Raw genomic sequence first — 22715 nt, forward strand, 5'->3', positions numbered from 1 at the left:
CTCGGAGCAAATATCAACGTACATGTACTTGGAAGGCGATTTTCGGACTTTACAATATTATTTATTTATGCTTTTTAGTTCTCACACAAACACTAATCTCTTAATTTGAAGTAAAATATGCCTGACTGACATACTTCAAAAAAGCTTCAAGATTTTACATTACTAGATCTATGCCTGCTCGTCGGAATAAAACTGTTTTGACTATTTCTTCCCGTTCACCGCCTGCCCTAAGCCAATCAGAAGAGAGTCTTAAAAGCCACATGATAACAACATGGACGACAAAAATAACTTAAGGTAGCACTCCACACTAAATTTCAAGTTTCTGCCGTCAATGTCCTACAAGCAATATGTCTGATAAATCTGATCCCAAACTACACAACCTGGAAAAAGAAAACACATTTTGTTAAGAACATATATGTCATAACATTGCAAATCTGTAATGAAATCATCCCATGTGCAACAGTCAGGCAGTTAAAAAAAAAATCCAATTCATTCCGTAAAAGCCAAAAATCTATAGTGGTTCGAGACCCAAAACAACATTTTTCGTCCCGGCAAAAAATACCTGCAAATATACGGGCTACAGAAACTTTGTCACTGCTTTAGCAACTCCCTATACATGCAAAATATCACACAGAAATAGATGCTTGGCCTTGTAGATTTTTTTACTATTGCTGAAAGTTGTACCCCCCCCCCCCCTGTAAAATTACTTGTTTTCACCGAGCATGCTGTTTAAAAGCAATGTTTACAAACAATGGCGGCCCTGACATCTATAATTATCAGCATGTGATTTATAACCATGTTTTCGAATTTGTCAATGATTATATTACATGTCACAAAAACATTTCATGCTGAAAATGCATTTTAAAGACAACCAGTCATTTAAATCCACAATAGTCACTATATCCATGAAATCCTCCCTGGCCATTCGAAGCTGTGGCTTCATTTAGTGTGGTGTGCTGCCTTAAAAGGGGCACCTACGCCATTTTCTTTTTGTTCGGATTACCGTCAGAATTGAAATACTATTTTCATGACCAGTGTGTAGGCCTCTGCGGGGCAAACAATATACGTAATACCCGGCTGAACGGCGATTCCAAGCAATTTTGCATATGCTGATATTTGTTAACTTGAATAGCTTGATTTATACAGAATTTATTTTAGTTCGATTGTGTAGGAAGCTATATTAGCTTAAAGACACACTTTCGAATCTGTTCCTGGAACCAACCAGTACTGAGCAATGAGTGTAAAGTTTCTTGCTCAAGGAAACAACGACTTGTCCCTGACGGGGTTTGAACCCGTGCGGCTAGCGATCTTGAGTGAAAATATATACCATATTTCACGAATATACTTTTTTTACAATTATCTCAAGTACTATATAGCCCTTCTTTGGTGCCTTACATGATTTTTTAATACTCTTATGTTTTCTTATAATAAAATTGTATTTTACCTTCGAGTCGACGAAAAAATGGTCCAAGTGGGAGCATTCAGCAGGTGCGCGATGACGTATGATAAACGCGGCACTGATGTAAAACACAATACGACGTAAGTTTTTATTGTTGAAAACTTGATAAAATACCGTTTTTTCTTATTATTTCTTTTGTTTAATAATTTTTATATCTTCGCAACAGTAGGGTGCGAAAATCGAACAGCGTTATACGAAAATCGGCACCGGAAGTTATTTCCGCTTGAAAAATAAGTGATCTTCCTTATTTTATCGTGTTAGAATCGAAATAACATCGGCCTGAGATGTGTATATCGGCTATTTAACACCGGTTTTGTCGTTTTGATGCGAAAAAATTAACCACTCAGGCCTACGGCCTTCGTGCATAAAAACTCCAAACCGATGTTAAATTAAGAAATAATATATCTTATCGCTCAATAACTCGTAGCCCGAGTGATATAATAATGCGCATCCGAACGACAAACAGTGATGTTATCCAGCGATAAAATTACTGATTTGGATATATAATTTCGATTCTAACACGACGTCAACAAATAAATGCTGCCGTACCTGATATTAAGCAAACTTGCGCCTGACTTGTTTCCGTACTTATTGTCAGCGCGTCGGATTTTATAGTGGTTACGTCACATGTATAATGAGGGTCGTGTTAGAATAGTCGATATAGAGAATAATAGGTTGGTGCCGTGGCGGACGAATTTATTGGGTGAGCCGAAGGCGAATCCAATAAATTCCGGAGCAGAGCCAGATAAACTTTCTCCATCCACGGCACCAATCTATTATTCTATTTATCCTGTCACCGTTTTTTTAAAGAATTTTATTAGGCAAACTACCTTTAATCACACTATCGGAAATGTTTCTATATAAACAAAGAAGGCCTTAAGCGTGCATTACTCTACAACAATGCACTCGCCGTTCTTATTATCTCCCTGTGTATTTTCACATTGCGGGCGCCATTTTGTTTGAAAAATGTGATAAATAAAAACAGTTTTTTTGTCGAATTTTGTTGTGAAAACTATCTAGAATAAAAGAAAATGGTCTAACTAAGAAAATGAATTCGAACACCAATATCTTTTATTCAGTCGTTAACGCTGCACAGACGTTTAAAAAGTATTGTTTACATGACGTCACAATGTAGCGCCAAACAGCACGTGCAAAACAATCAAATCAAGTACGCTATTTTAATGTCGCAAACGAGTTAAGTTTTACATTTATTTCACTTTTAATAATTTTTATTTCGCTTGAAAAATTATAGAGTGAAATAAAATAAACAAACAAAGTTTTATCAACGTTTCCAAAATTCGTTATTCTACACGACAGTTTTTATATTTTTTCTTGAAAAGTAGTCCGGCAAACATGCATACCACGTGATCAAGTGCCGTAGATCAGTAAAAATATACGGCACCTTGTTCACGGGGAGGAATCACGCCGTTCGTTACCCAAACAAACAAGATGGCGGATGCACCCAAAAAGTAGGTTTTTCCCTTTTTTCTCTGAAATTCATGATGTTCTTGTGTAAAGGGTACATATAACAACCTTATACATAATTTTCCTGGCACACAGAAATTTATTTCATGAAGTTTCGTCCCGTACTTCTTCTGAAATGCGCGTCACCAGATTCGAAGCGAGAGAATTTTCCACCGGTTTGATCGTGGTAACGTACGGCTTCTTCACTCAAATTCGCTGTTTCTTTACATATATGTATATTAACTGAAACCACTGACTTTAAAAATTTGTAATATGTTGTCAAGTAATCATTCATGCCCATTTTGGCTAGATTTACTTGTGTAAATATTAATATCGGGGCATTTTCCGGAAATGATAACGTATGGCGTATAAAATATCAATGATAACGTTCGGCGCATTTTTCTACTTGGTGGATTTCTATTTGTCCAGTCAGCTGATAATAAATTATTTGTATGTAGGAAATGATAGATATTTGAAACAAAAAGTTTGTCATTTCAGAAATAAATTATTGAACAATGCTGCACCATCGGGTATCAATATCTTTCTAGCTGGTGGCATAATAGATATTCGTTGTAAATATACCAAGTAAAACACACGTTTATAGTTTGAGAATATTTTTGTATAAAATGCAGAATGGAAAGAAAAGCCTCCACATTTAGGAAACATTAGTGTAATGTTGTCTTCACATTAAATTTCGCCAGTGTTGTGCGATAATTATGGTCTTATCCCCTTACCAGAAAGAAGAAATGCATTCACCAGAGCAAAAATGTTAAAATGGTACGGAAGACTTGATATATTTTCTATTCCAAAATTACTTTAACAAATTACTGATAAGAAAATCTTAGTATTTGAACCACGTCAAACATAAACAAACGAAAAGTGATTGCGACTAGCTTACACCCAGAGGAGATGAGCCTGTGTTTATACAATCTGGTCGCTCATTAAAAGAAAATTCATAAGAGAGAATAATGAATGAGTATAGGTTCTATATTGAATTTATTGAATTAGTTAGAAAATAATGTTTTGCGAAAAAGTTCAATAAATTTATTTAATAAGAAATTTCCAGTTTATTTGACGAAACGTTTTCTATTTAGCGTGACGTTGTGCCACAATGACGTCAGATATATTTGCACGACATATCCGTACAGTTTTTTATTATAAATGATTTGATCAAAACAATTACATCCAATTCATAAATTTGCCTATCGAATTTTGCTTTTTTTTCTCGCAAACGCCCCAACAAAAACAATCAATCTCTTACAAAATAGTATTGCAGGTATCAGCAATAAAGAGTGTCATTGAAATTTGCGGTGAACATTTTACCGACCATGATAAAGTTTCAAATCGGATTTGGATTTCGATGTTTTATCCATGTCCGAGAACCCGTCTGAAATCATTAGAGCTAGACCGCTCATGAATGCGCTCAGATGACGTCATTATCTTTATGAAAGAAAAGCTGTAAAAATTACTACGCTACTATGATAATAGTGTTTACGAAGTATATGTTAGTAACATATACTTCGTAAACAATATTATCATAGTAGCGTAGTAATCAGTTAGTGTTCATCTGTGTTGCTCTACAGAATTTAGAAACTTTGACAGGAGCGATAGCGGCCGGAGAATGTTTCTTATTTCCGTAGAACAGCTACGGATGAATACTAACATACTTAGTGTCAAACTTTATTTGGCTTCATTAATATTTACTTTCTTTCGTCACTATACTTGTCTATTTTACGAACACATTTCTATGAAGCACTATGAAAAATAGAAGTTTATGTAGTGTCCAAATTTATTTCTCACCCAATGAAAGCGCTGTATTTCTAAAAGAAAATCTGTGCGTTAATTTTCATTGAAGAACAAAAGACGATACTTTATCGAATTCCGTTCATATTCGATGTCTCATTTTCATAATAATTCATAGAACAGCATAGTGACGTTTTAAGGTGCCAAAAAAGCTTGACGCTAAGTATGTTAGTATTCATCCGTAGCTGTTCTACAGAAATTAAAACATCCTTCTATCGCTATCGCTCCCGTAAAATCTATAATTTCTATAGAACAGTACGGATGAGCACTAACATATACATAGATATTTGAAATTTGGGATCAAGTTTCACTTTTGGCGAAACTTTAAGATCACCAAAGGTGGAAAAGTTGCTCTATATTCGAGTACGATATGCAAGAAAACATATCACTCGTGATTACCTATCGGATTTTAATATCCATCCCACTGGCACCTGCACAAGGGCTTAAGTTAGCAAGACTCGTTACAGCCCAATGCGAAAGAGCCCTTGGATCGGATATTTCTATCCGATACAAAAACACATGACAGATATTATGCAAACACTAAATAATATTCAGTTTCTTTATTTGGATCTACACATCCTCTTATGTCTGGTAACTGGTAACATAACTTTTCTCTTAATATATAGAAAATCAATTAAGCAGACAAAACTGCGCCGAACGTTATCATTGATATTTTGTGCGCCATACGTTATCATTTCCGGAAAATGCCCCGATTTTAATATTTCAGCGGTTATTCTAGCCAGAATGGGCATGAATGCTTAGATGCCAACATATTACAACTTTTTAATGTCAGTGATTTCAGTTAATATACATATATGTAAACAAAACAGTGAATTTTAGTGAAGAAGCCGTACGTTACCACGATCCAAACCGGTGGAAAATTCTCTCGCTTCGAATCTGGTGACGCGCATTTCAGGAAGTAGTACGGGACGAAAACTTCATGAAATAAATTTCTGTGTGCCAGGAAAATTGTGGAGAAGGTTGTTATATGTACCTTTACACAAGAACATCACGAATTTCAGAGAAAAAAGGGAAAAACCTACTTTTTGGGTGCATCCGCCATCTTGTTTGTTTGGGTAACGAACGGCGTGATTCCTCCCCTTGTTGTTATCGGGCCGAAATTGATACAAGTGACAGGATAAATACACCTCTCAGGCCGATGTTATTTCTTAACTATATTACACTTGTGTACTAACACTTTGACGTGACGTCATTTGCACTATATAGAAACATAGCGTTATTTTAAAGCGCAGTAATGTTAGCGTTACACTATTGGCGCGTCATTGAAAAATTACTCATTTTAACAGTTTACTGTTCTTATTTTATATATGTAATAAATAGAATATTATATTCGTGTAAATTCAATACTAAATTTATTGAACTCGTTGAATAAAACAATATTGTGCTCGCCAGAGGCTCGCATAATATGATTTTGTTCAACTCGTTCAATAAATTTGGTATTAAACTACACTCATTCAATATCCTCTATTTTATTTTTAAAAAATATGAAATATATGTAATAGAAAGAGCATGAAAATACGAGGCTATCTGATTTGTACGAGGGGTCTTATTTTGGGTATGTGATAAATAGAATATTAAATTCATGTAAGTTCATTACTTATTTATTGCACTCGTTGAATAAAATAATATTATGCTCGCCACAGGCTCGCATAATATAATTTTATTCAACTCGTGCAATAAATTCAGTATTGAACTTACACTCATTCAATATCCTCTATACAACACTTTTCACTCAAACTTGGCTAAAAAAATCGTGGTAAAATTCGATTTTCAATTTAACTCTTGAGCATAATTCTTTATAATCTTGTGCAGACTTTCCTATTTTAAGTAAAGCAAGAATTTCCAAATATATGATTTTAGGTTTTTGACTTAAAATCTATTTAAAGGTCAAATGTGCATTTATTTTTATTAAAAGTAGACTAGTACTACATGTTTTACATATGAGCCGCGTCACGACAAAATCAATATAATGGGTTTGCGACCAGCATGGATCCAGACCACCAGCCTGATCAGGATCCATGCTGTTCGCTTACAGACCCTATAACATGGATCCTGATCAGACTGCGCGGATGCGCAGGCTGGTCTGGATCCATGCTGGTCGCAAACCCATTATGTTGGTTTTGTCATGACGCGGCTCATATTTCCTCCTTGTACTGTTTCTCTCCGAATAATTTTGATAAAATATTTCAAAATATGTCAAACATCGTTTATTTAAAAAGCAGCAAGTTATATTCCTAGGTAGGAATTTCAAGGTCCGTAAACTGAAGTAAAATAAAGCCAAAGAACATTCATTTTCAGCTGTTTTAATGGTTAACTGAAGAATACTGTTTCTAAAAATATAATTGTAAAAGAAAAGTACTTAAAAAAATATTTATACGAAATTAGCTGTAGTGCTATGAATCAACATTACTCTTCGGTTCGTCAGGTGCCGATGTTACTTCAACTCCAGCTTGAAAGGTAATTGCGATATCGACAAATAGATCGTCTATTGATTCAATCAAAGGGTCGACTGTTGGATTTACTTCTGTTTCAGCTGCAAGGTCGACTGTTGGATTTACTTCTGTTTCAGCTGCAGAGTCAACTGTTGGAGAAACTTCTGTTTCTGCTGCAGGGGTTTTTGTGACATCAACAATTGGAGTTACTTCTGTTTCAGCTGCAGGGGTTACTGTGACATCGACTGTTGGATTTACTTCTGTTTCAGCTGCAGGGTCGATTGTTAGATTTACTTTTGTTTTAGCTGCAGGGGTTACTGTGATATCGACTGTTGGATTTACTTCTGTTTTAGCTCCAGGGGTTTTTGTGACATCAACACTTGGAGTTACTTCTGTTTCAGCTGCAGGGGTTTTTGTGACATCAACACTTGGAGTTACTTCTGTTTTAGCTGCAGGGGTTTTTGTGACATCAACAATTGGAGTTACTTCTGTTTCAGCTGCAGGGGTTTTTGTGACATCAACACTTGGAGTTACTTCTGTTTTAGCTGCAGGGGTTTTTGTGACATCAACAATTGGAGTTACTTCTGTTTTAGCTGCAGGGGTTTTTGTGACATCAACACTTGGAGTTACTTCTGTTTTAGCTGCAGGGGTTTTTGTGACATCAACACTTGGAGTTACTTCTGTTTTAGCTGCAGGGGTTTTTGTGACATCAACACTTGGAGTTACTTCTGTTTCAGCTGCAGGGGTTTTTGTGACATCAACAATTGGAGTTACTTCTGTTTTAGCTGCAGGTGTTACTGTGATATCGACTGTTGGATTTACTTCTGTTTCAGCTGCAGGGTCGACTGTTGGATTTACTTCTGTTTCAGCTGCAGGGGTTACTGTGATATCGACTGTTGGATTTTCTTTTGTTTTAGCAGTAGCAGTGACGTCAGGTGTTTTTGCAGATGTAGCTTTAGCCTTTGCTTTTGCACCTGTCGATGCTTTTCTCTCAACAGCGCTAACGACATTGTGTTTTGATTTTTTTACTGGTTGTGGTGTCCCACCAACACTACGAGAACCGGTGTTTTTAGAGCCCTGGACCTAGAATTACAATGTTACCTATTTCAATGATATTTAGTTATACATATTTTATACAATGTATTTTTACGTCTTTATAAATATTCAATAAAAAGCCAAGAGGTTTATGACAGCTCTTAGTCGTTCACATGAATAAAGACCAAACCAAAAAGTAAATCAAATTTCGGAAGATCAAGAAAAGACGACAGTAATGTTACTTATTTCATGTTTTCAGTGTTTTACTGTAATATGAAATTAGGCAAGGGAAGTCGTTAAAAATTCCTTTCATTCTTTCCGTTTTAAAAGTGTCATTCGGTATTATATACACCGCTTCCGTTTTTACTCGGAACACTCGACGATTATGATTTATCCGAAAAGTTGAGATTTGTGCCGTTATCGGAATACCCCGCCTATTATCATTGCGTAACATTGTAAATGGCGGCGCCCGACTAGAACTGACACTGAAAATTTCATTGATAGGTATAGAATTCTATATATTTTTTAATTGTTTTTTATTTCATTTTCTTTGACTTCCCCGTAATATATCAGATGATTATGTTCTGATAAAACACTAGTGAAATTTATAAACTATAATTTTCAATGTTGCAGGACCTTATCTGAATTCGGATGAAAAGGATATCATAACTAAATGGAATAGCAGGCAATAATAAATGCCGTCATACGTAAATTTTACATCTTTAGGAAAAGAATGTCGATGTAATCATACATCATGTTAAAAATGCATCAGAATTAGAGAAATTTAACAGAACTATATTTCAAAATTGATTATGTGACGCCATGATGTGATGAGGTCAATGCGCGACGTAACGCGGCAAAATCAGTAAAAAAAATACTTAAAATCACTTATAAAGCATGAAATAAAAAAAATATTTGTTTTACATATAAGATTGAAATATATTTCACTGAGAGAACATCAGATGCAATAGTTTCACGAGTGAAGTAGCCACTCGAGAAAATACTGTTTTTAAAGTTCACTCGATGAAATAAATTTCTGATCACACATACCCATGCCTATATTGCGACACCGTAAATATGGTATTGTACGGCCGTGCATATAATTTGACGTGACGTCATTTGCGTTATACAAACGGAGTGTAAAGACGCGCTTAATATTTACGTTATACGGGGAAGTCAAAGACCGGGCCCGCGAAGCGGGTCCGGGCTTTGGCTTGCCCGGCTATAGACTACACGTGTATATTTAAAAGAAAATCAAATAAAAAACAATTAAAAAATATATAGAATCCTATACCTATCAATGAAATTTTCAGTGTCAGTTCAAGTCGGGCGCCGCCATTTACAATGTAACTCAATGATAAAAGGCGGAGTATTCCGATATACGGAACAAATCTCAACTTTTCGGATAAATAATAAACGTCGAGTGTTCCGAGTGAAAACGGAAGCGGTGCATGTAATACCGAATGACAATTTTAAAACGGAAAGAATGAAAGAAATTTTTAACGACTTCCCCGTTCATAGGCTTTGCCTAATTTCATATTACTATAGGCGCATCAATGAAAACAATGGTTCTTTAGCACTTTAATTGGGTTTGTGATACATATGATATTATTTTCTTGTAGGTTCATTACCGAATTTATTGAACTCGTTGAATAAACTAATATTTGCCCGCAAGAGACTCGCATAATATAACTTTTTTCAACTCGTTCAATAAATTCAATATTGAACCTACACTCATTCAATATCCTCTATATCTTACACACAAACAAACATATATCCTCTATTCATTTTATGAATTTCGGTGGTTTATAAAAATATATCAGTGAAATATAAAACTGATATCTCACTGATGGATTTACTTCTTTTTTAGCAGGAGTAGTTACGTCAGGTGTTTTTGCAGTTGTAGCTTTATCTTTTTCGTTTGCACCTGTCGATGATTTTCTCTCAACAGCGCTAACGGCATTGTGTTTTGGTTTTATCACTGGTTGTGGTGACCCACCAACACTACGAGAAACGGTGTTTTTAGAGCACTGGACCTAGAATTACAATGTTAGAAACATTTTTTAACGGACTATTCCTCACCTCACGTTTCCTCCCTGACGGTACTCTAGCTATTTTTATGAATACATTATTATTAATGGGTAAGTTTATGATTAATTGATATGAATTATTTAATTTTTCTGATTTTTTATTAGATGTAATGTATATTTTTTAATGTGTTTAGTCATTGAAAATAATCAATGAATAATTTACTTGTTGATAAGATTAAAATTGCTGTTAAAATTTATTTGATATTATATATTGTTTCATGTTAACAGAACAGAACATTTATTTCACTTTTGCAACATGAACAGATAAATATTAAACATAAAATGCACTTAATTTATCACATAAACCGCGGCACAGGAGTGTAATAAAGCCATGTAATAAAAACGATATTACACTAGTGTAATAACACTTTGACGTGACGTCATTTGCGCTATATAGAAACATAGCATTAAAGCGCGCTAATGTTAGCGTTACACTATAGACGCGTCATTGAAAAAATACTCATTTTAACAGTTTACTGTTCTTATTTTATATATGTGATAAATAGAATATTATATTCGTGCAGATTCAATACTAAATTTATTGAACTCGTTGAGTAAAACAATATTATGCTCGCCAGAGGCTCGCATAATATGATTTTATTCAACTCGTTCAATAAATTTAGTATTAAACTACACTCATTCAATATCCTCTATATAAAGCACATTCTTTAGATAATATTCATTAAGGAATATTATTAGATTAAGTCAAAACAAAAACGATAACTTATATAAAAAAAATGAGGGAGGGGGAGTCTGCATATTTCAAAATCAGGGGAGGAAACGATTTAGTTTGCCTCATCTTCACTAGCACAAATTTAATGGGTGGTGTTTCGTCGTACCTTTACATATATTTTTCCGCTAGCCAATATTTATCTCTTAACTTAGCCGGTTTGTAAGGTTTCACATTCGTAAATATTCGTAAAAACGTTGGCATGGTTACCTTTTTTGTTTTTGCAGTTGTAGCTTTATCTTTTGCGTTTGAACCTGTCGTGGTTTTCCTCTCAGCAGCGCTAACGACACTGCGTTTTGGTTTTATCACTGGTTGTGGTGTCCCACTAACACTACGAGAACCGGTGTTTTTAGAGCCCTCGACCTATATGTTACAATTTTAGAAGTAATCTATTTCAATAATATTTAGTTATACGTAATTCTAAGGTATTTTTACGTCTATTTTAATATTCAATAAAACAACAAGAGGGTCATGCCGGCTCTTAGTCGCTCACATGAATGAAGGACAAACCAAAACGTAAATCAATTTTCGGAAGATCAAGAAAAGGACTATAGTAATGCTATATATCCTAGCGGCACTATCAACCGGGAATGTATTAGCCAATCAATTAAATATACATGTTACATAAACAAATTATTTGTTGAAGAAGCTACCATTCATAGATAAAAATTACCATTATTTAAAAGAGAGTTTAACTAAACATACAAATAGCATGTATGTACATAGTTCTGTAGACAAACTTATAAAAGTGACAATCATCTTTGTTAGTACTGGAAATGATTTTTGATAGTTCACCAAAAGTTAAAAACATATGTAGATGATCCATTACTAACGCTTGTAACTTTCTTCAAAATATGCCTTATTTTGCTATAAAATTATGTGAAAAACACTCATATACCAAAAATTACTCGTGCAAAAAAAAAAACAACATACGTAGATGGTCTATTACTAACTGATTCAAGGTTCCTCTCGGTACAAAGTATAGAAAAACCCCAAAACAAAACAAGGTTCAAACAATTCGGATAGCCCAATAAGAACAAAATTAATTTTTTTTTAATAATATCCTGTGAAGACATTGTAGAAAAAAACTTAGCATTTAGTCTGCCCCCATGTTCACTAACGTCAGTACACACTTAATGAGCGGTGTAGGAGCACATTTGTCCCGGAGCACTTTTGTCTCACGAAGTGTGACCGATGTGTTCGTAAACATGCATATTTGCGACAAACTGGAAATGAGACAGATGTGTTCGACACACAATAGAAAGGACACTCGAAGCACATGTGTCTCACATTTTTCCATAAAAATCTTAAAAGGTAATAATTATGCCCGTCCGTATCCTGGCAACCAGTCATTGTTCTGTGTTTTCTGTATTTATTAAACCGTTTTTAGGTGTCACTTCCGGTCAGTCAAAAACTTCCTGCCTCTGCATAGGAGTCATATATTAAATTAAAGAATATACCTGTTCTGCACGTCACAATGAAAATTTCTACAAGTGCAGTACACATATGCAGCAAGTCTATTGTTATCGTTATCAATTGTGATACGTTTATTTTCAATGCTTAAAGTTTTATAAATGATTTATGGCACTAGAAATATTCTTAGCAAAAACAAGGGTAGTATCTACGGCGGCATAAAGGGGACATACAATTTTCTTATTTATAACGTGCGCACGCGATAGCTATGACGTGCGCACGCAGATATGTATTCAGCATTTGGACACTGACCGGGATCCCCGCAAAGTTCGATGAATAGTTCGATGCCCCGTGTATATGTCGAACCTACAGCGGTTAGGGACAAGTGTTTTTTTTAATCAATCGGCCACGGAGGCCCTTAAATGGTCTATGGAAGAAAATAAGAAGACCATTACACACGTATTTTGTTTTTATCAGAAATATATGTATGTAAAAATCGTCATTTTCCAAGAATTGCGGCTTTCAGATCCGCCATTGAAAAAGCACTTACAACATGTATGCATGAGTTCCTAAAATAATTCGGGTAATGCCATAATTATGGAATATCGGACCACTCAGAATCGTGCGAGACGCGACATTCCGATGAGACACGAGGCGAGGCACGATATTGTTACACGAGATCTCGCAATGTCGAAGTAACCTGTACCACGAGATTTCAGAAATGAATACATTTTTACTTCTTTAGATAGAGCAAGTATGAATTTATTAATATTTAAATAATAATTTCTGAGGAAGTTAGATGCTTGTAATCTAAAGGAATTCGCGATAAATGTGAAATAATGCGTAATAAAAGTAGCAAAATGTAAACAATGTAGTATTTTGACTTCAATACAAAATTCTAAATCACTTCAACTGTAACAACTGCAAAAAAGCAGCAGACGAAAAATGCTTTAGGTAATTAGCCAATGAGTAACTTTTTTGAGCTATAAAAGTATTCCAAAAATACAAACTTTTAAGGAATACAAATGAAAGCATTTCTCAGGCACAATGGCTCGATTCTAAAAAAGAATTTCTGCCGTGGGAATAATGTGACAAATAAACATGAGACAAATGTGCCTTCTTGTCCCTTAAAAAACTTGATCGAAGCACATTTGTCACACAAATGATTTTTTGGGGGTAGACATTTGAGGTCCCATTTGTCTCATGTGGGACAAATTCGACCGCATTGGTCTTACGTAAGACAAATGTGCTCCGAGACAAATGTGCTCCTACTGAGCGGTGTTTCGACGTTGTACATTCCAGTCAATGTTTCATATCTATATTTATCTGATTTTCTGTCTTTAGTTTAAGGTTTCACGTTCGTGAATATTCGTAAAAACGTTGGCATGGTTACCTTTTTTGTTTTTGCAGTTGTGGCTTTATCCTTTGCGTTTGCATCTGTCGTGGCTCTCCTCTCAAAAGCGCTAACGGCATTGCGTTTTGGTTTTATAACTGGTTGAGGTGTCCCACCAACACTACGAGAAACGGTGTTTTTAAAGCACTGGACCTAGAATTACAATGTAAGTCAATAATATTTAGTTATACGTAATTGGCGGTAATTCCAAGGTAATTTTACGTCTAAATAAAAATTCAATAAAAAACCAAGAGGATCATGACGGTTCTTAGTCGCTCACATGAATAAAGACTAAACCAAATGTAAATCAATTTTCGGAAGATCGAGAAAAGACGACAGTAAAACCTCTGAAAACCGGACCCTCTGAAAACCAGAATCATCTGAAAACCGGACGATTTTAAATGTCCCGTTGACAATGTTACCTTTTTGCTTATATACTTGTTAGCCATATCCTGTCTTTCAGCCTTAAGTTGATAGGGACTTTGTTCTTGCCGCCAGGGGTGTGAAAACTTTGAAATATTCATTAAATATTGTTGATTCACCTGAAAAAAAATACGTTTGAAAAATGGGACAATACTAAAAATTTACATGTGCGTCTCATACGTGTAGCTTTTTTATAATTATATTCAATATTTTTCTTGTATTCTCGTATGTTCTCGTCTGTTCTATTGGCAATTTTAATTTCAGTCAGAACCAATATGGTGGCCGGTCACGTGACAACACGTGACAACAAAAATGGCAGCTTTCGATTTATTGATCATTGGACAGTCTAAAGGATTGTGTGGCGAGGCTGATTTGGATCATAAGATAGTAGCATGCTGTTCTCAATATTAAATTAGACATTGTAAACGTCTGGCATTTCATTGGATGAATGCTTACTCATTTATCAGGCAGTTTTATCATGTAAATCATGAAAACAGTCATGAAAACAGTCAATTTAAACTATTGAATGGCGATTTTTGTAAAAAGGGGCCTGTTTATTCAAAGAAATACTTTAAAAAGCACATTTCTCCGCCCCTAAACTCAACTTGTGTCTGGCGGCCATTTTTCTTTTCTGTTTTATCTTAGCTATTAAATACAATAGAACGTAATAAAATGATATTCTTACCTTGAAACATATAACTAAAAATATTCAAATGAACCACATAAACTCACGCGGCACAAACTAAGATTTCAGGAATTTGATTGGTCATAAATTACAATAAAATGTACACTGACCAATGAAAATCATGAGATTTGAGATTGAACTCTTGAAAAAATTATAATCTTGAAGCCTTTGTTTTTTTAATATCATATGACAGGAAGAAATGATATTGTTACCCGGCAAACGTTCATGGATGGGACAATCTATAGTCCTGCCATTAATTAATCATCAGTCCTAGTTATGTTGTAAAGCTTTCCCGCCAGAATATTTCTAACATTGGCCAATATCGTAATAAATCGGTCATTTCCGAAACGTTTTTTTTTTTTTTTTTTTTTTTTTTTTTTTTTTTTTTTTGATATTTTTCGGTATTCAATAATTTTTAATCGTTTCGTATAGGAATTTCGAGAAAAAAAAAACGTTCCGGAAATGATCGATTTGCTACGATATTGTACGATGTTAGAATTTTTTGGCGGGAAAGCATTACAGTAAGACTTCCTTAATGGGTCTAAGAATTAGCTTAAAAGCAATCTTAAAACAGTTACCTGCCATTGCAAATTCCATTTTTTGTAGTTGTAATGAGGATCTTTTGTTGCGAGACGTTTTAAAATAGCGAGATTTTCGTGTGTAATTCTCACAAGTTCTCGCTGCCTCTTTAGCTTGTTTAAACTGAAAATTAAAAAGATGAATATTCTAAAGAATGCTGCCGATTTTGCTGGAATTATTGCCCTTGATAATAATGGTGTTGTCTCCACTTTTAAAGAATTCGGTAATCTACGTAATTTTACGAGCCGTAGCTGTAAGCATTCGGCATTTTCCGATTATCATACCGAACACGTCAAAACTGACGATAGAGGCAATCAGCCAAGAAAAGGAGCTTTGCAGTGAATTAATTTAATTAAATTAACTAAAATATGGGGTTGTACACTAGTATGTATAATATAAATTTATCAGTTGGGACCTCGTACCAGTATTAAATTATGATATCATTGAAGAGGCGCAGTGTGCTAGTGGTGACCCTGTTTGTCGGACAACCAACCCATGGGTTGCGTGTTCGAGACGCGCCACGCCAGATACTTCAGCTATTTACCAATAGTCTTTCTCGTTAGACTGTTGTTAAACTGTTGTCTCGTAAAATGGGGCTTTATAATTATGCACATAAAAAAGTCATTGGAAAGTGCCGAAAAGTTCCGATTGAAAAATAGCAAAATGAAATCAAAGTACAAACAGTAAATACATTTTTTTTCAAGTTCAAACAGTTCTAAAAATGCGCCCTTCTTTTATCCAATCTTTGGGTTGTATTTTTACATAGTCGGTTTCACAAGTAGCTTATCGGCGCGACAACCCCGTCAGCCCTACGGGGGGTTACATAATGTGTCTTTGGATATGGTAGTAAGATTTTATACATCAAATAGTGCTGGGGATTTTCTTTTATTTTGACAAAACTTATCTTTGTTCAGTTATAGGCCTACCTTTTCAGATAATAATCGTCTTTCTTATGGTCGACCGCGCCCCCTGATCTCATGATGTGTGCTATTTTCTCCATCAATATTCTGTTGTCTCGTTCTATTGTTGCGAGCCGTTCAGCTTCAAACTGAGATAAAAAGCTATCTATTTGACAATTTTTTATTCTAATATTGACCTTTAAAGGTCCAATAAGCGTCATAAGCTTATAAAATGGTAATACAGAAGTTTTTTTTTTTCGTTTTTTTTTTTTGAAGTCCCAAAACAGTTGGCAAGTTGTACTCATTGGCTGTGCCATCGTTTGCTCTCCTTGCGTTTTGGCATTTATAGTACAGTTGTAAGAGTGTTAATATACCACTGTTTATCTTTATCAGTACTGATTTCACGTTCGACTTACAATGTATTTACTTCAAGTGAAAAGCATCTGAAAGGTTCTAAATCCACAATTTCATTATTATAAAACATATGTTTGTCCTTTGTACAGAACGGAAAAAAAATGATATGAGCCACGTCACGACAAAACCAACATAATGGGTTTGCGACCAACATGGATCCAGACCAGCCTGCGCATCCGCGCAGTCTGATCAGGATCCATGCTGTTCGCTTACAAACGCTATAGCAAGTAGAGAAACTGATAGCGAACAGCATGGATCCTGATCAGACTGCTCGTTTCCTGATAGATATTTCATGAACGGGAAGGGCTAGAGACTTGGGGTCGGTCTCATTTTGAAGCTTAATAATACAAACGTGAAATAGTGATAAAAGCTTTTTTTAATTGTCTGGCCAATTGTTTACACAACGGCCCGGGAAATGAATCCCTTGCTCGTAGGCTCGAATCTGTAGTTTCCGGCCTTCTCTTAACTTATAGCATATTTTTAAAGGGGGTCATTATTTACATTTTTTTGGTTTTTTTGACACTTTTAAGATGAACACAGGTTTTTTTTTCAATCTGGTCATATTTTTTCTTCCCAGGTCCGATACTCGTGCCTGTGACATTGAGCGGAAAAAATGATTTTACGACGCCATCCAGTTTATGATACTTGCTATAATTACTATTATATGTATGCAATTATAAGGGATTAATAGTAGTCCGTCACTTGAGAATTGGTTATTACTGGTTAGTTATCAGGAAAGCCGATTAGATGGTTTGGCCGCCGAGATATTACCGACAACAAATGAGCTGCGTCACGACAAAATCAACATAGTGCGTTTGCGACCAGCATGGATCCAGACCAGCCTGCGCATCCGCGCAGTCTGATCAGGATCCATGCTGTTCGCTTACAAACCTATTATAAGTAAAGAAACTGATAGCGAACCCATTAATATTATGTTGGTTTTGTCATGGCGCAGCTCAAATGTGTCAACATCGACGTTAAAATCAACAACAGAAAAAGCGAACAAACTTATGAGTAACTTAAACTATATTTACTTGTAACTTCTTGAGTTTAATGTGGAGATGCATATGTAAACGAGGAGGGTCATTGACAATCGTTGTCGTAGCTGAAAAACATCAATACATAAAACATACAGAATTACCATATATCATAAGTTTAAGTAATAAATATTGAGTTTACATACATCAATATATAAAAATCTGGATAAAGTGTGAGCCCTCGGAAGCATTTATCACAACAAAATTACATGCAAATTGCAGACTCTGTTTGATTGAGTCTGTACATGAGGGATAACGATAAAGTCAACATCCCTTACGCTCCCTAGCACCGGCATAATATAAATTATATACCGTGTTTAAGTAGTAAATATTGAGTGTATATACAGGGTATTGAATGTGTTGGTTCAATATTGAACAAGTTGAATTAAATTATATGATGTCAGCCTCTGGAGAGCATAATATGTTCTAATTCAACGAGCTAAATAAATTAAGTATTGAAGATACATGGATATACTATTTGTATCACTTTTATTGCATTTGAAAAGACGTGAAAGAAAGAATTTCATCTACAGAATTTAAATCCTGAATTCGGACTAAAATAAATAACAATAACCAATGTATGAACACGAACAAAAGCTGTGAAGGAAATTGTAACATACTAGTGATAATATAGATTTACATCATGTTTAGATTTTTAAAAAACGTTTCAAATGAACTAACCTGCAGCGACTTTCTTTCTATGCGTATTGTAGATCTCATGATCCCATCTCCGAGCAAGGTATAGATTGTTTGCTGGGGTCACTGGCTGGTGCGGCCGAACAGTCCCCATTTTAGGGGATGATTTTTTTTTCTAAAGTTTTATTATACCCAACGTTTATCTACGTGACGTCATCTTTTATTGTGTTTACGTATAACGTTTCAGAAAATGGCGCGTTTCTTAATGACTTTAAATAATACGTGCTTTTATAATTGATTACTTAGTAAGAGGAGGAAGAGTGATGAAGGGATAGCTTACCGGACTTCTAATCCGAGGGTCGTGGGTTCGAATCTATTTAAATGAAATGTACCCGTTCAATACTTTTTACATGCTATTTTCAAGTGATTAAAAATATGATTCTCTGAATAAAAGGGGTGCCTGATTTTTTTATACTTTATTTCCTTTTATTATATGATCTAAATATAGCTGCAATATTATTGTTCCAAGCAGTAATCAATGTTTCAGAACAAATTATAATATCATATTCAGTGGGTGTTGTATCATATTTTCCGGCTTAATTGAATTTTTCAATGACTGTTAATTACGCGTGCGCATAAAAATAATTGTTGCTTTTTCTATATAAGACATATCTCTCATTACTTTACTATGATTATTAATAGTAAACAGTAAGTATAAACGTTCATCACACACCCGTGCCGATTTTGCGACTCCGTTAATATGGTATTGTACGGCCGTTTATTATTTTGACGTGACGTCATTATCGTTATAATACAAACATAGTGTAAAGACGCGCGTTATACTAATGGCGCGTCAATGAAAAATTACTTTTATTTCACTTACAACGGTCTTTATTTTGGGTATGTGATTAAAAGAATATTAAATTCGTGTAAGTTCATTACTGAATTTATTGCACTCGTTGAATAAAATAAAATAATGCTCGCCAGAGGCTCGCATAATGTTTAAAATATGTTAGAATGTCCATCTAACAACAATGAAAGATCACACTTTTTTGATCAACTCAATTCCATTGTAAATATCAATATTATACAAGACATACATAATCTTTCAAATCCTTTAAAACTTGACGCTATGATGGGATCTCTTCTTTCAAACACATGTGCAATAAACCCAAACGAGTACCACTCCTTTTTTATTCCAGTCGTTTGCTTATATAAAACTTGTTGTAGGCAAAAAGATTACTGTCAGAGAAACTAACTGAAATATATTTCACAAATTGTGTCATATCAAACAAAAAGCGTACCTAGATGTTAATCCATTTTTTAGTGTTTTTGTTTTCGTTTCGTTAAAGCACTAATTTTAAACGGAATTCTAGACAATAAATGATATATATAAATATATATATATCTCACAGCATCTTTTGTTACAAATGTAAATATGTATAATTATATTATGATGCATATAAATTTATGTGCTTAACCTATGTTCACACCATGACCTATATTTGCTATGTTGAATTATTGTATAACTTGTAATGATTGTGATTGTACATTTATATATATATATGTCTTTTCTTCTATTATGTTAAAATCTATGAAAATGGGAAATAAAGTGTAATAATAATAATAACTCGTGCAATAAATTCAGTATTGGACTTACACTCATTCAATATCCTCTATTTGCTCAACGTTCGTGTAGTCATTGAACGCCTGACGTCATCTTGTTTATGTGCGTATTTTCCGAACCAGAAGGCTGTACTTTTTTAAATTCTTTTTCATATAATAATTATTCACTAGTGAGCCATTAAGTTTCTATGATGTGATATTCATCGGCAGAAACATATTGACCTCGAATATCGCCTCGGTCAGTATGTTATCTGCCAGTGAATATCACATCATATTCAATGGCTCACAAGTCAATAAATGTATAACATAGAATATGTTTTCTTAAGTTTGATGCAACCATCTTACTAAAACTGATATGAAAAGGCGCTCATCTGACGCAAAATGCGCACCTTTGCAGCACCAGACAGTGATTTCACAAAAAGACGGTACTTTCTATGTAGGGATTTATGCAATTTACTTTAATTCTTATCACGCCGATAAGCTTGTCCAGTGACTGTGGTGGCGCGAGAAATTTCACCGTCAGTTTATAAACTGTCCAGGGCAACTTTGAAGTCCGGGAGATTTTATCTCGAAATTGTATAAAATGTCGCGGCTTAAAGAAATTCTCGAGTTTTTCCGCCACACTTCTGTCGTTTTCGAAGGAAACCGCGACATTTTCTATCTACAGACTGCAAGTAGACGAAGCCACGCATACATTTGCCCACTTCGTAACCTTGTATGTGTTTAAAGTCTAACTATAGTTCGTTTTTTGTTTTTTGTTTTTTTTTTTGTTGTTATAAATGCAGAATGTATTATACAGCTCCATGATAAAAGAAACAAATTATTAAGTCTATTTTGTTTGTATTTTTTACAACCCTTCGAATTTTTTTTCTTTATATATTTAGCCAATATATATTAAGAAAGGAAGCGCCTCATTATCATATAGAACTATCATTCGATCCTTAATACATGTATGCTATCTTTGCTTATTATTGCATCTTCATAGTACAAAATACGAAAACTTGTTTTCAGCTCAGCGTTGGTCAATGTAAAGATAAAAATAGAAACATTTAGCTCAGAATTGGTCTGAGGATAACAATAATGTATTCCAGTGATAAGAAGGAATGACACAAAACAAAATAGGTTATTCAAATATGAGTTTCACGAGTAAACAAAGCTTTTCGAAAAGTGCAAAACAATAAAATAACAATATTAAAAAAACAATAAAAAAACAAAACTTATGGCTAGTTTTCAATGGCCGGAGATGGAGTTTATTTATCATTTATTTATTTCTCTATTTTATTTATTTATTTAACTTACTTTACTTTATACTTTACTTACTTTATACTTTACATCTACTTTATACTTACCTTACCTTACTTATCTACCAACACAATAGCTTGATTTATGTTAATAAGGTGTATTAAATAGTTATTATAGAAGTAACTTTAAAGAACATGTACTTCTTTACTAAATGACAATGACTTTTAAGATTTCATTTCGAAATTTGAACTCATTTTTTAACAGAAATCAAAAACTTCGAATCTTGCCTCCAGATGAGCCTTCAAGACAATCAACTTTGAAAAAAAAAGAACTATGACTTTCAGAAAAGTAAAAATATTCACAATTTAAGTAATGATTTACATGCTATATGCAAATGATGACTGATTTTGCAGTATTTATCACCATAGTTATATTGCGTGTGGTTCAAGCCGGTTAATTAAATGTTCTCTTTTTCTGGCGCGTCACGTTGACTTTGTCCCAAGTGTGCGAAACGAAAATTTAAGAATCGATATACGTATTTATGTATTTTTTAAAGTGAAAAATAAAGAAATTGCTTGGTTATTTGAATTCTACACAAAGATTTGGACGTCCAGTATTTTATTTTCATGCACGAGAATGAACTGCCGCGTGAGGTATTGTTGTTTAAGAAATATATTATAACCCTACGCCAAGCTTGTTTTTCAATGAAATTATTAAGGTAAGCGTTGAGGTCATAATTCGTGGGAGAGAGTAATAAATCATGTTTTATGAAACCACATACAGAATCTGTTGTTCCTCCAATCCTCGAGTGCTAATAGATAATCAAATAATAAGTTACATTAAAACTTTGTTTACAAGATACGAGTAAACAAAATTAAGATTTCTCTGATTACGTCAGAGCCTCTAATTGACACTAATAACTGCTAACCTCCAGTAAGATGTTGTTTCCATGAAAGTATTTGTAATTTTATACAGCGGTCGGGTTATATTTGTTTACAAAAGATTTTATGAGCAAACCTGATAAAAGACTACCCAAGAATGGTACAGACAAAGTTTGGTGATCATCCATCCATTAGTTCTCTAGATATAGATGTTTAAAGGTATTTCTATTTTTAGCTTTAGCGGTCCCTAAAATGGGCCAATCAAATTAATATGAGCAAACTTGATAAAAGACTACCCAAAAATGCTACAGACAAAGTTTGGTGATCATCCATCCATTAGTTCTGTAGAAGAAGATGTCTAAAGGTATTTCTATTTTAGCCCTAGAGACCCCTAAAAGAGGCCAATCAAATTAATATGAGCAAATGTGATAAAAGACTACCCAAGAATGCTAC

At 34.3% G+C, this 22715-nt stretch overlaps 1 protein-coding gene across 3 annotated transcripts; it reads right to left on the bottom strand.

Moving 5' to 3' along the window:
* Positions 1-7065: 7065 nt before the first annotated feature.
* On the bottom strand, positions 7066-18742 carry LOC132719677 (uncharacterized). Of its 3 annotated transcripts, none has more exons than XM_060703491.1 (9): positions 18559-18742; positions 17875-17945; positions 16454-16575; positions 15527-15650; positions 14263-14382; positions 13841-13993; positions 11245-11397; positions 10074-10250; positions 7067-8262 (listed from the first exon to the last, which is right to left on the bottom strand). In XM_060703491.1, the coding sequence occupies exons 1-9, from the start codon at positions 18665-18667 to the stop codon at positions 7141-7143; spliced, it is 2151 nt and encodes a 716-aa protein (XP_060559474.1). In that variant the 5' UTR covers positions 18668-18742; the 3' UTR covers positions 7067-7140. The 3 variants fall into 3 exon arrangements, with proteins under 3 accessions (XP_060559475.1, XP_060559474.1, XP_060559473.1); XM_060703490.1 differs by having other exon boundaries at positions 10062-10250; XM_060703492.1 differs by lacking the exon at positions 10074-10250 and having other exon boundaries at positions 7066-8262.
* Positions 18743-22715: the final 3973 nt, after the last annotated feature.

Source organism: Ruditapes philippinarum, unplaced genomic scaffold, assembly GCF_026571515.1.
Source record: "Ruditapes philippinarum isolate M1 unplaced genomic scaffold, ASM2657151v2 ctg1987_1_1_1_1, whole genome shotgun sequence".
NCBI lineage: Eukaryota > Metazoa > Mollusca > Bivalvia > Venerida > Veneridae > Ruditapes > Ruditapes philippinarum.

What these genes read in the sequence shown, in the direction of transcription:
- LOC132719677 (XM_060703490.1), bottom strand. Translation starts at nt 18,667, where the DNA reads ATGGGGACTGTTCGGCCGCACCAGCCAGTGACCCCAGCAAACAATCTA. An exon ending in TAGAAAGAAAGTCGCTGCAG is followed by an intron (nt 17,946 to 18,558) that starts GTTAGTTCATTT and finishes GATGTTTTTCAG; the next exon opens with CTACGACAACGATTGTCAAT. An exon ending in CAACTGCAAAAACAAAAAAG is followed by an intron (nt 10,251 to 11,244) that starts GTAACCATGCCA and finishes TTGTAATTCTAG; the next exon opens with GTCCAGTGCTCTAAAAACAC.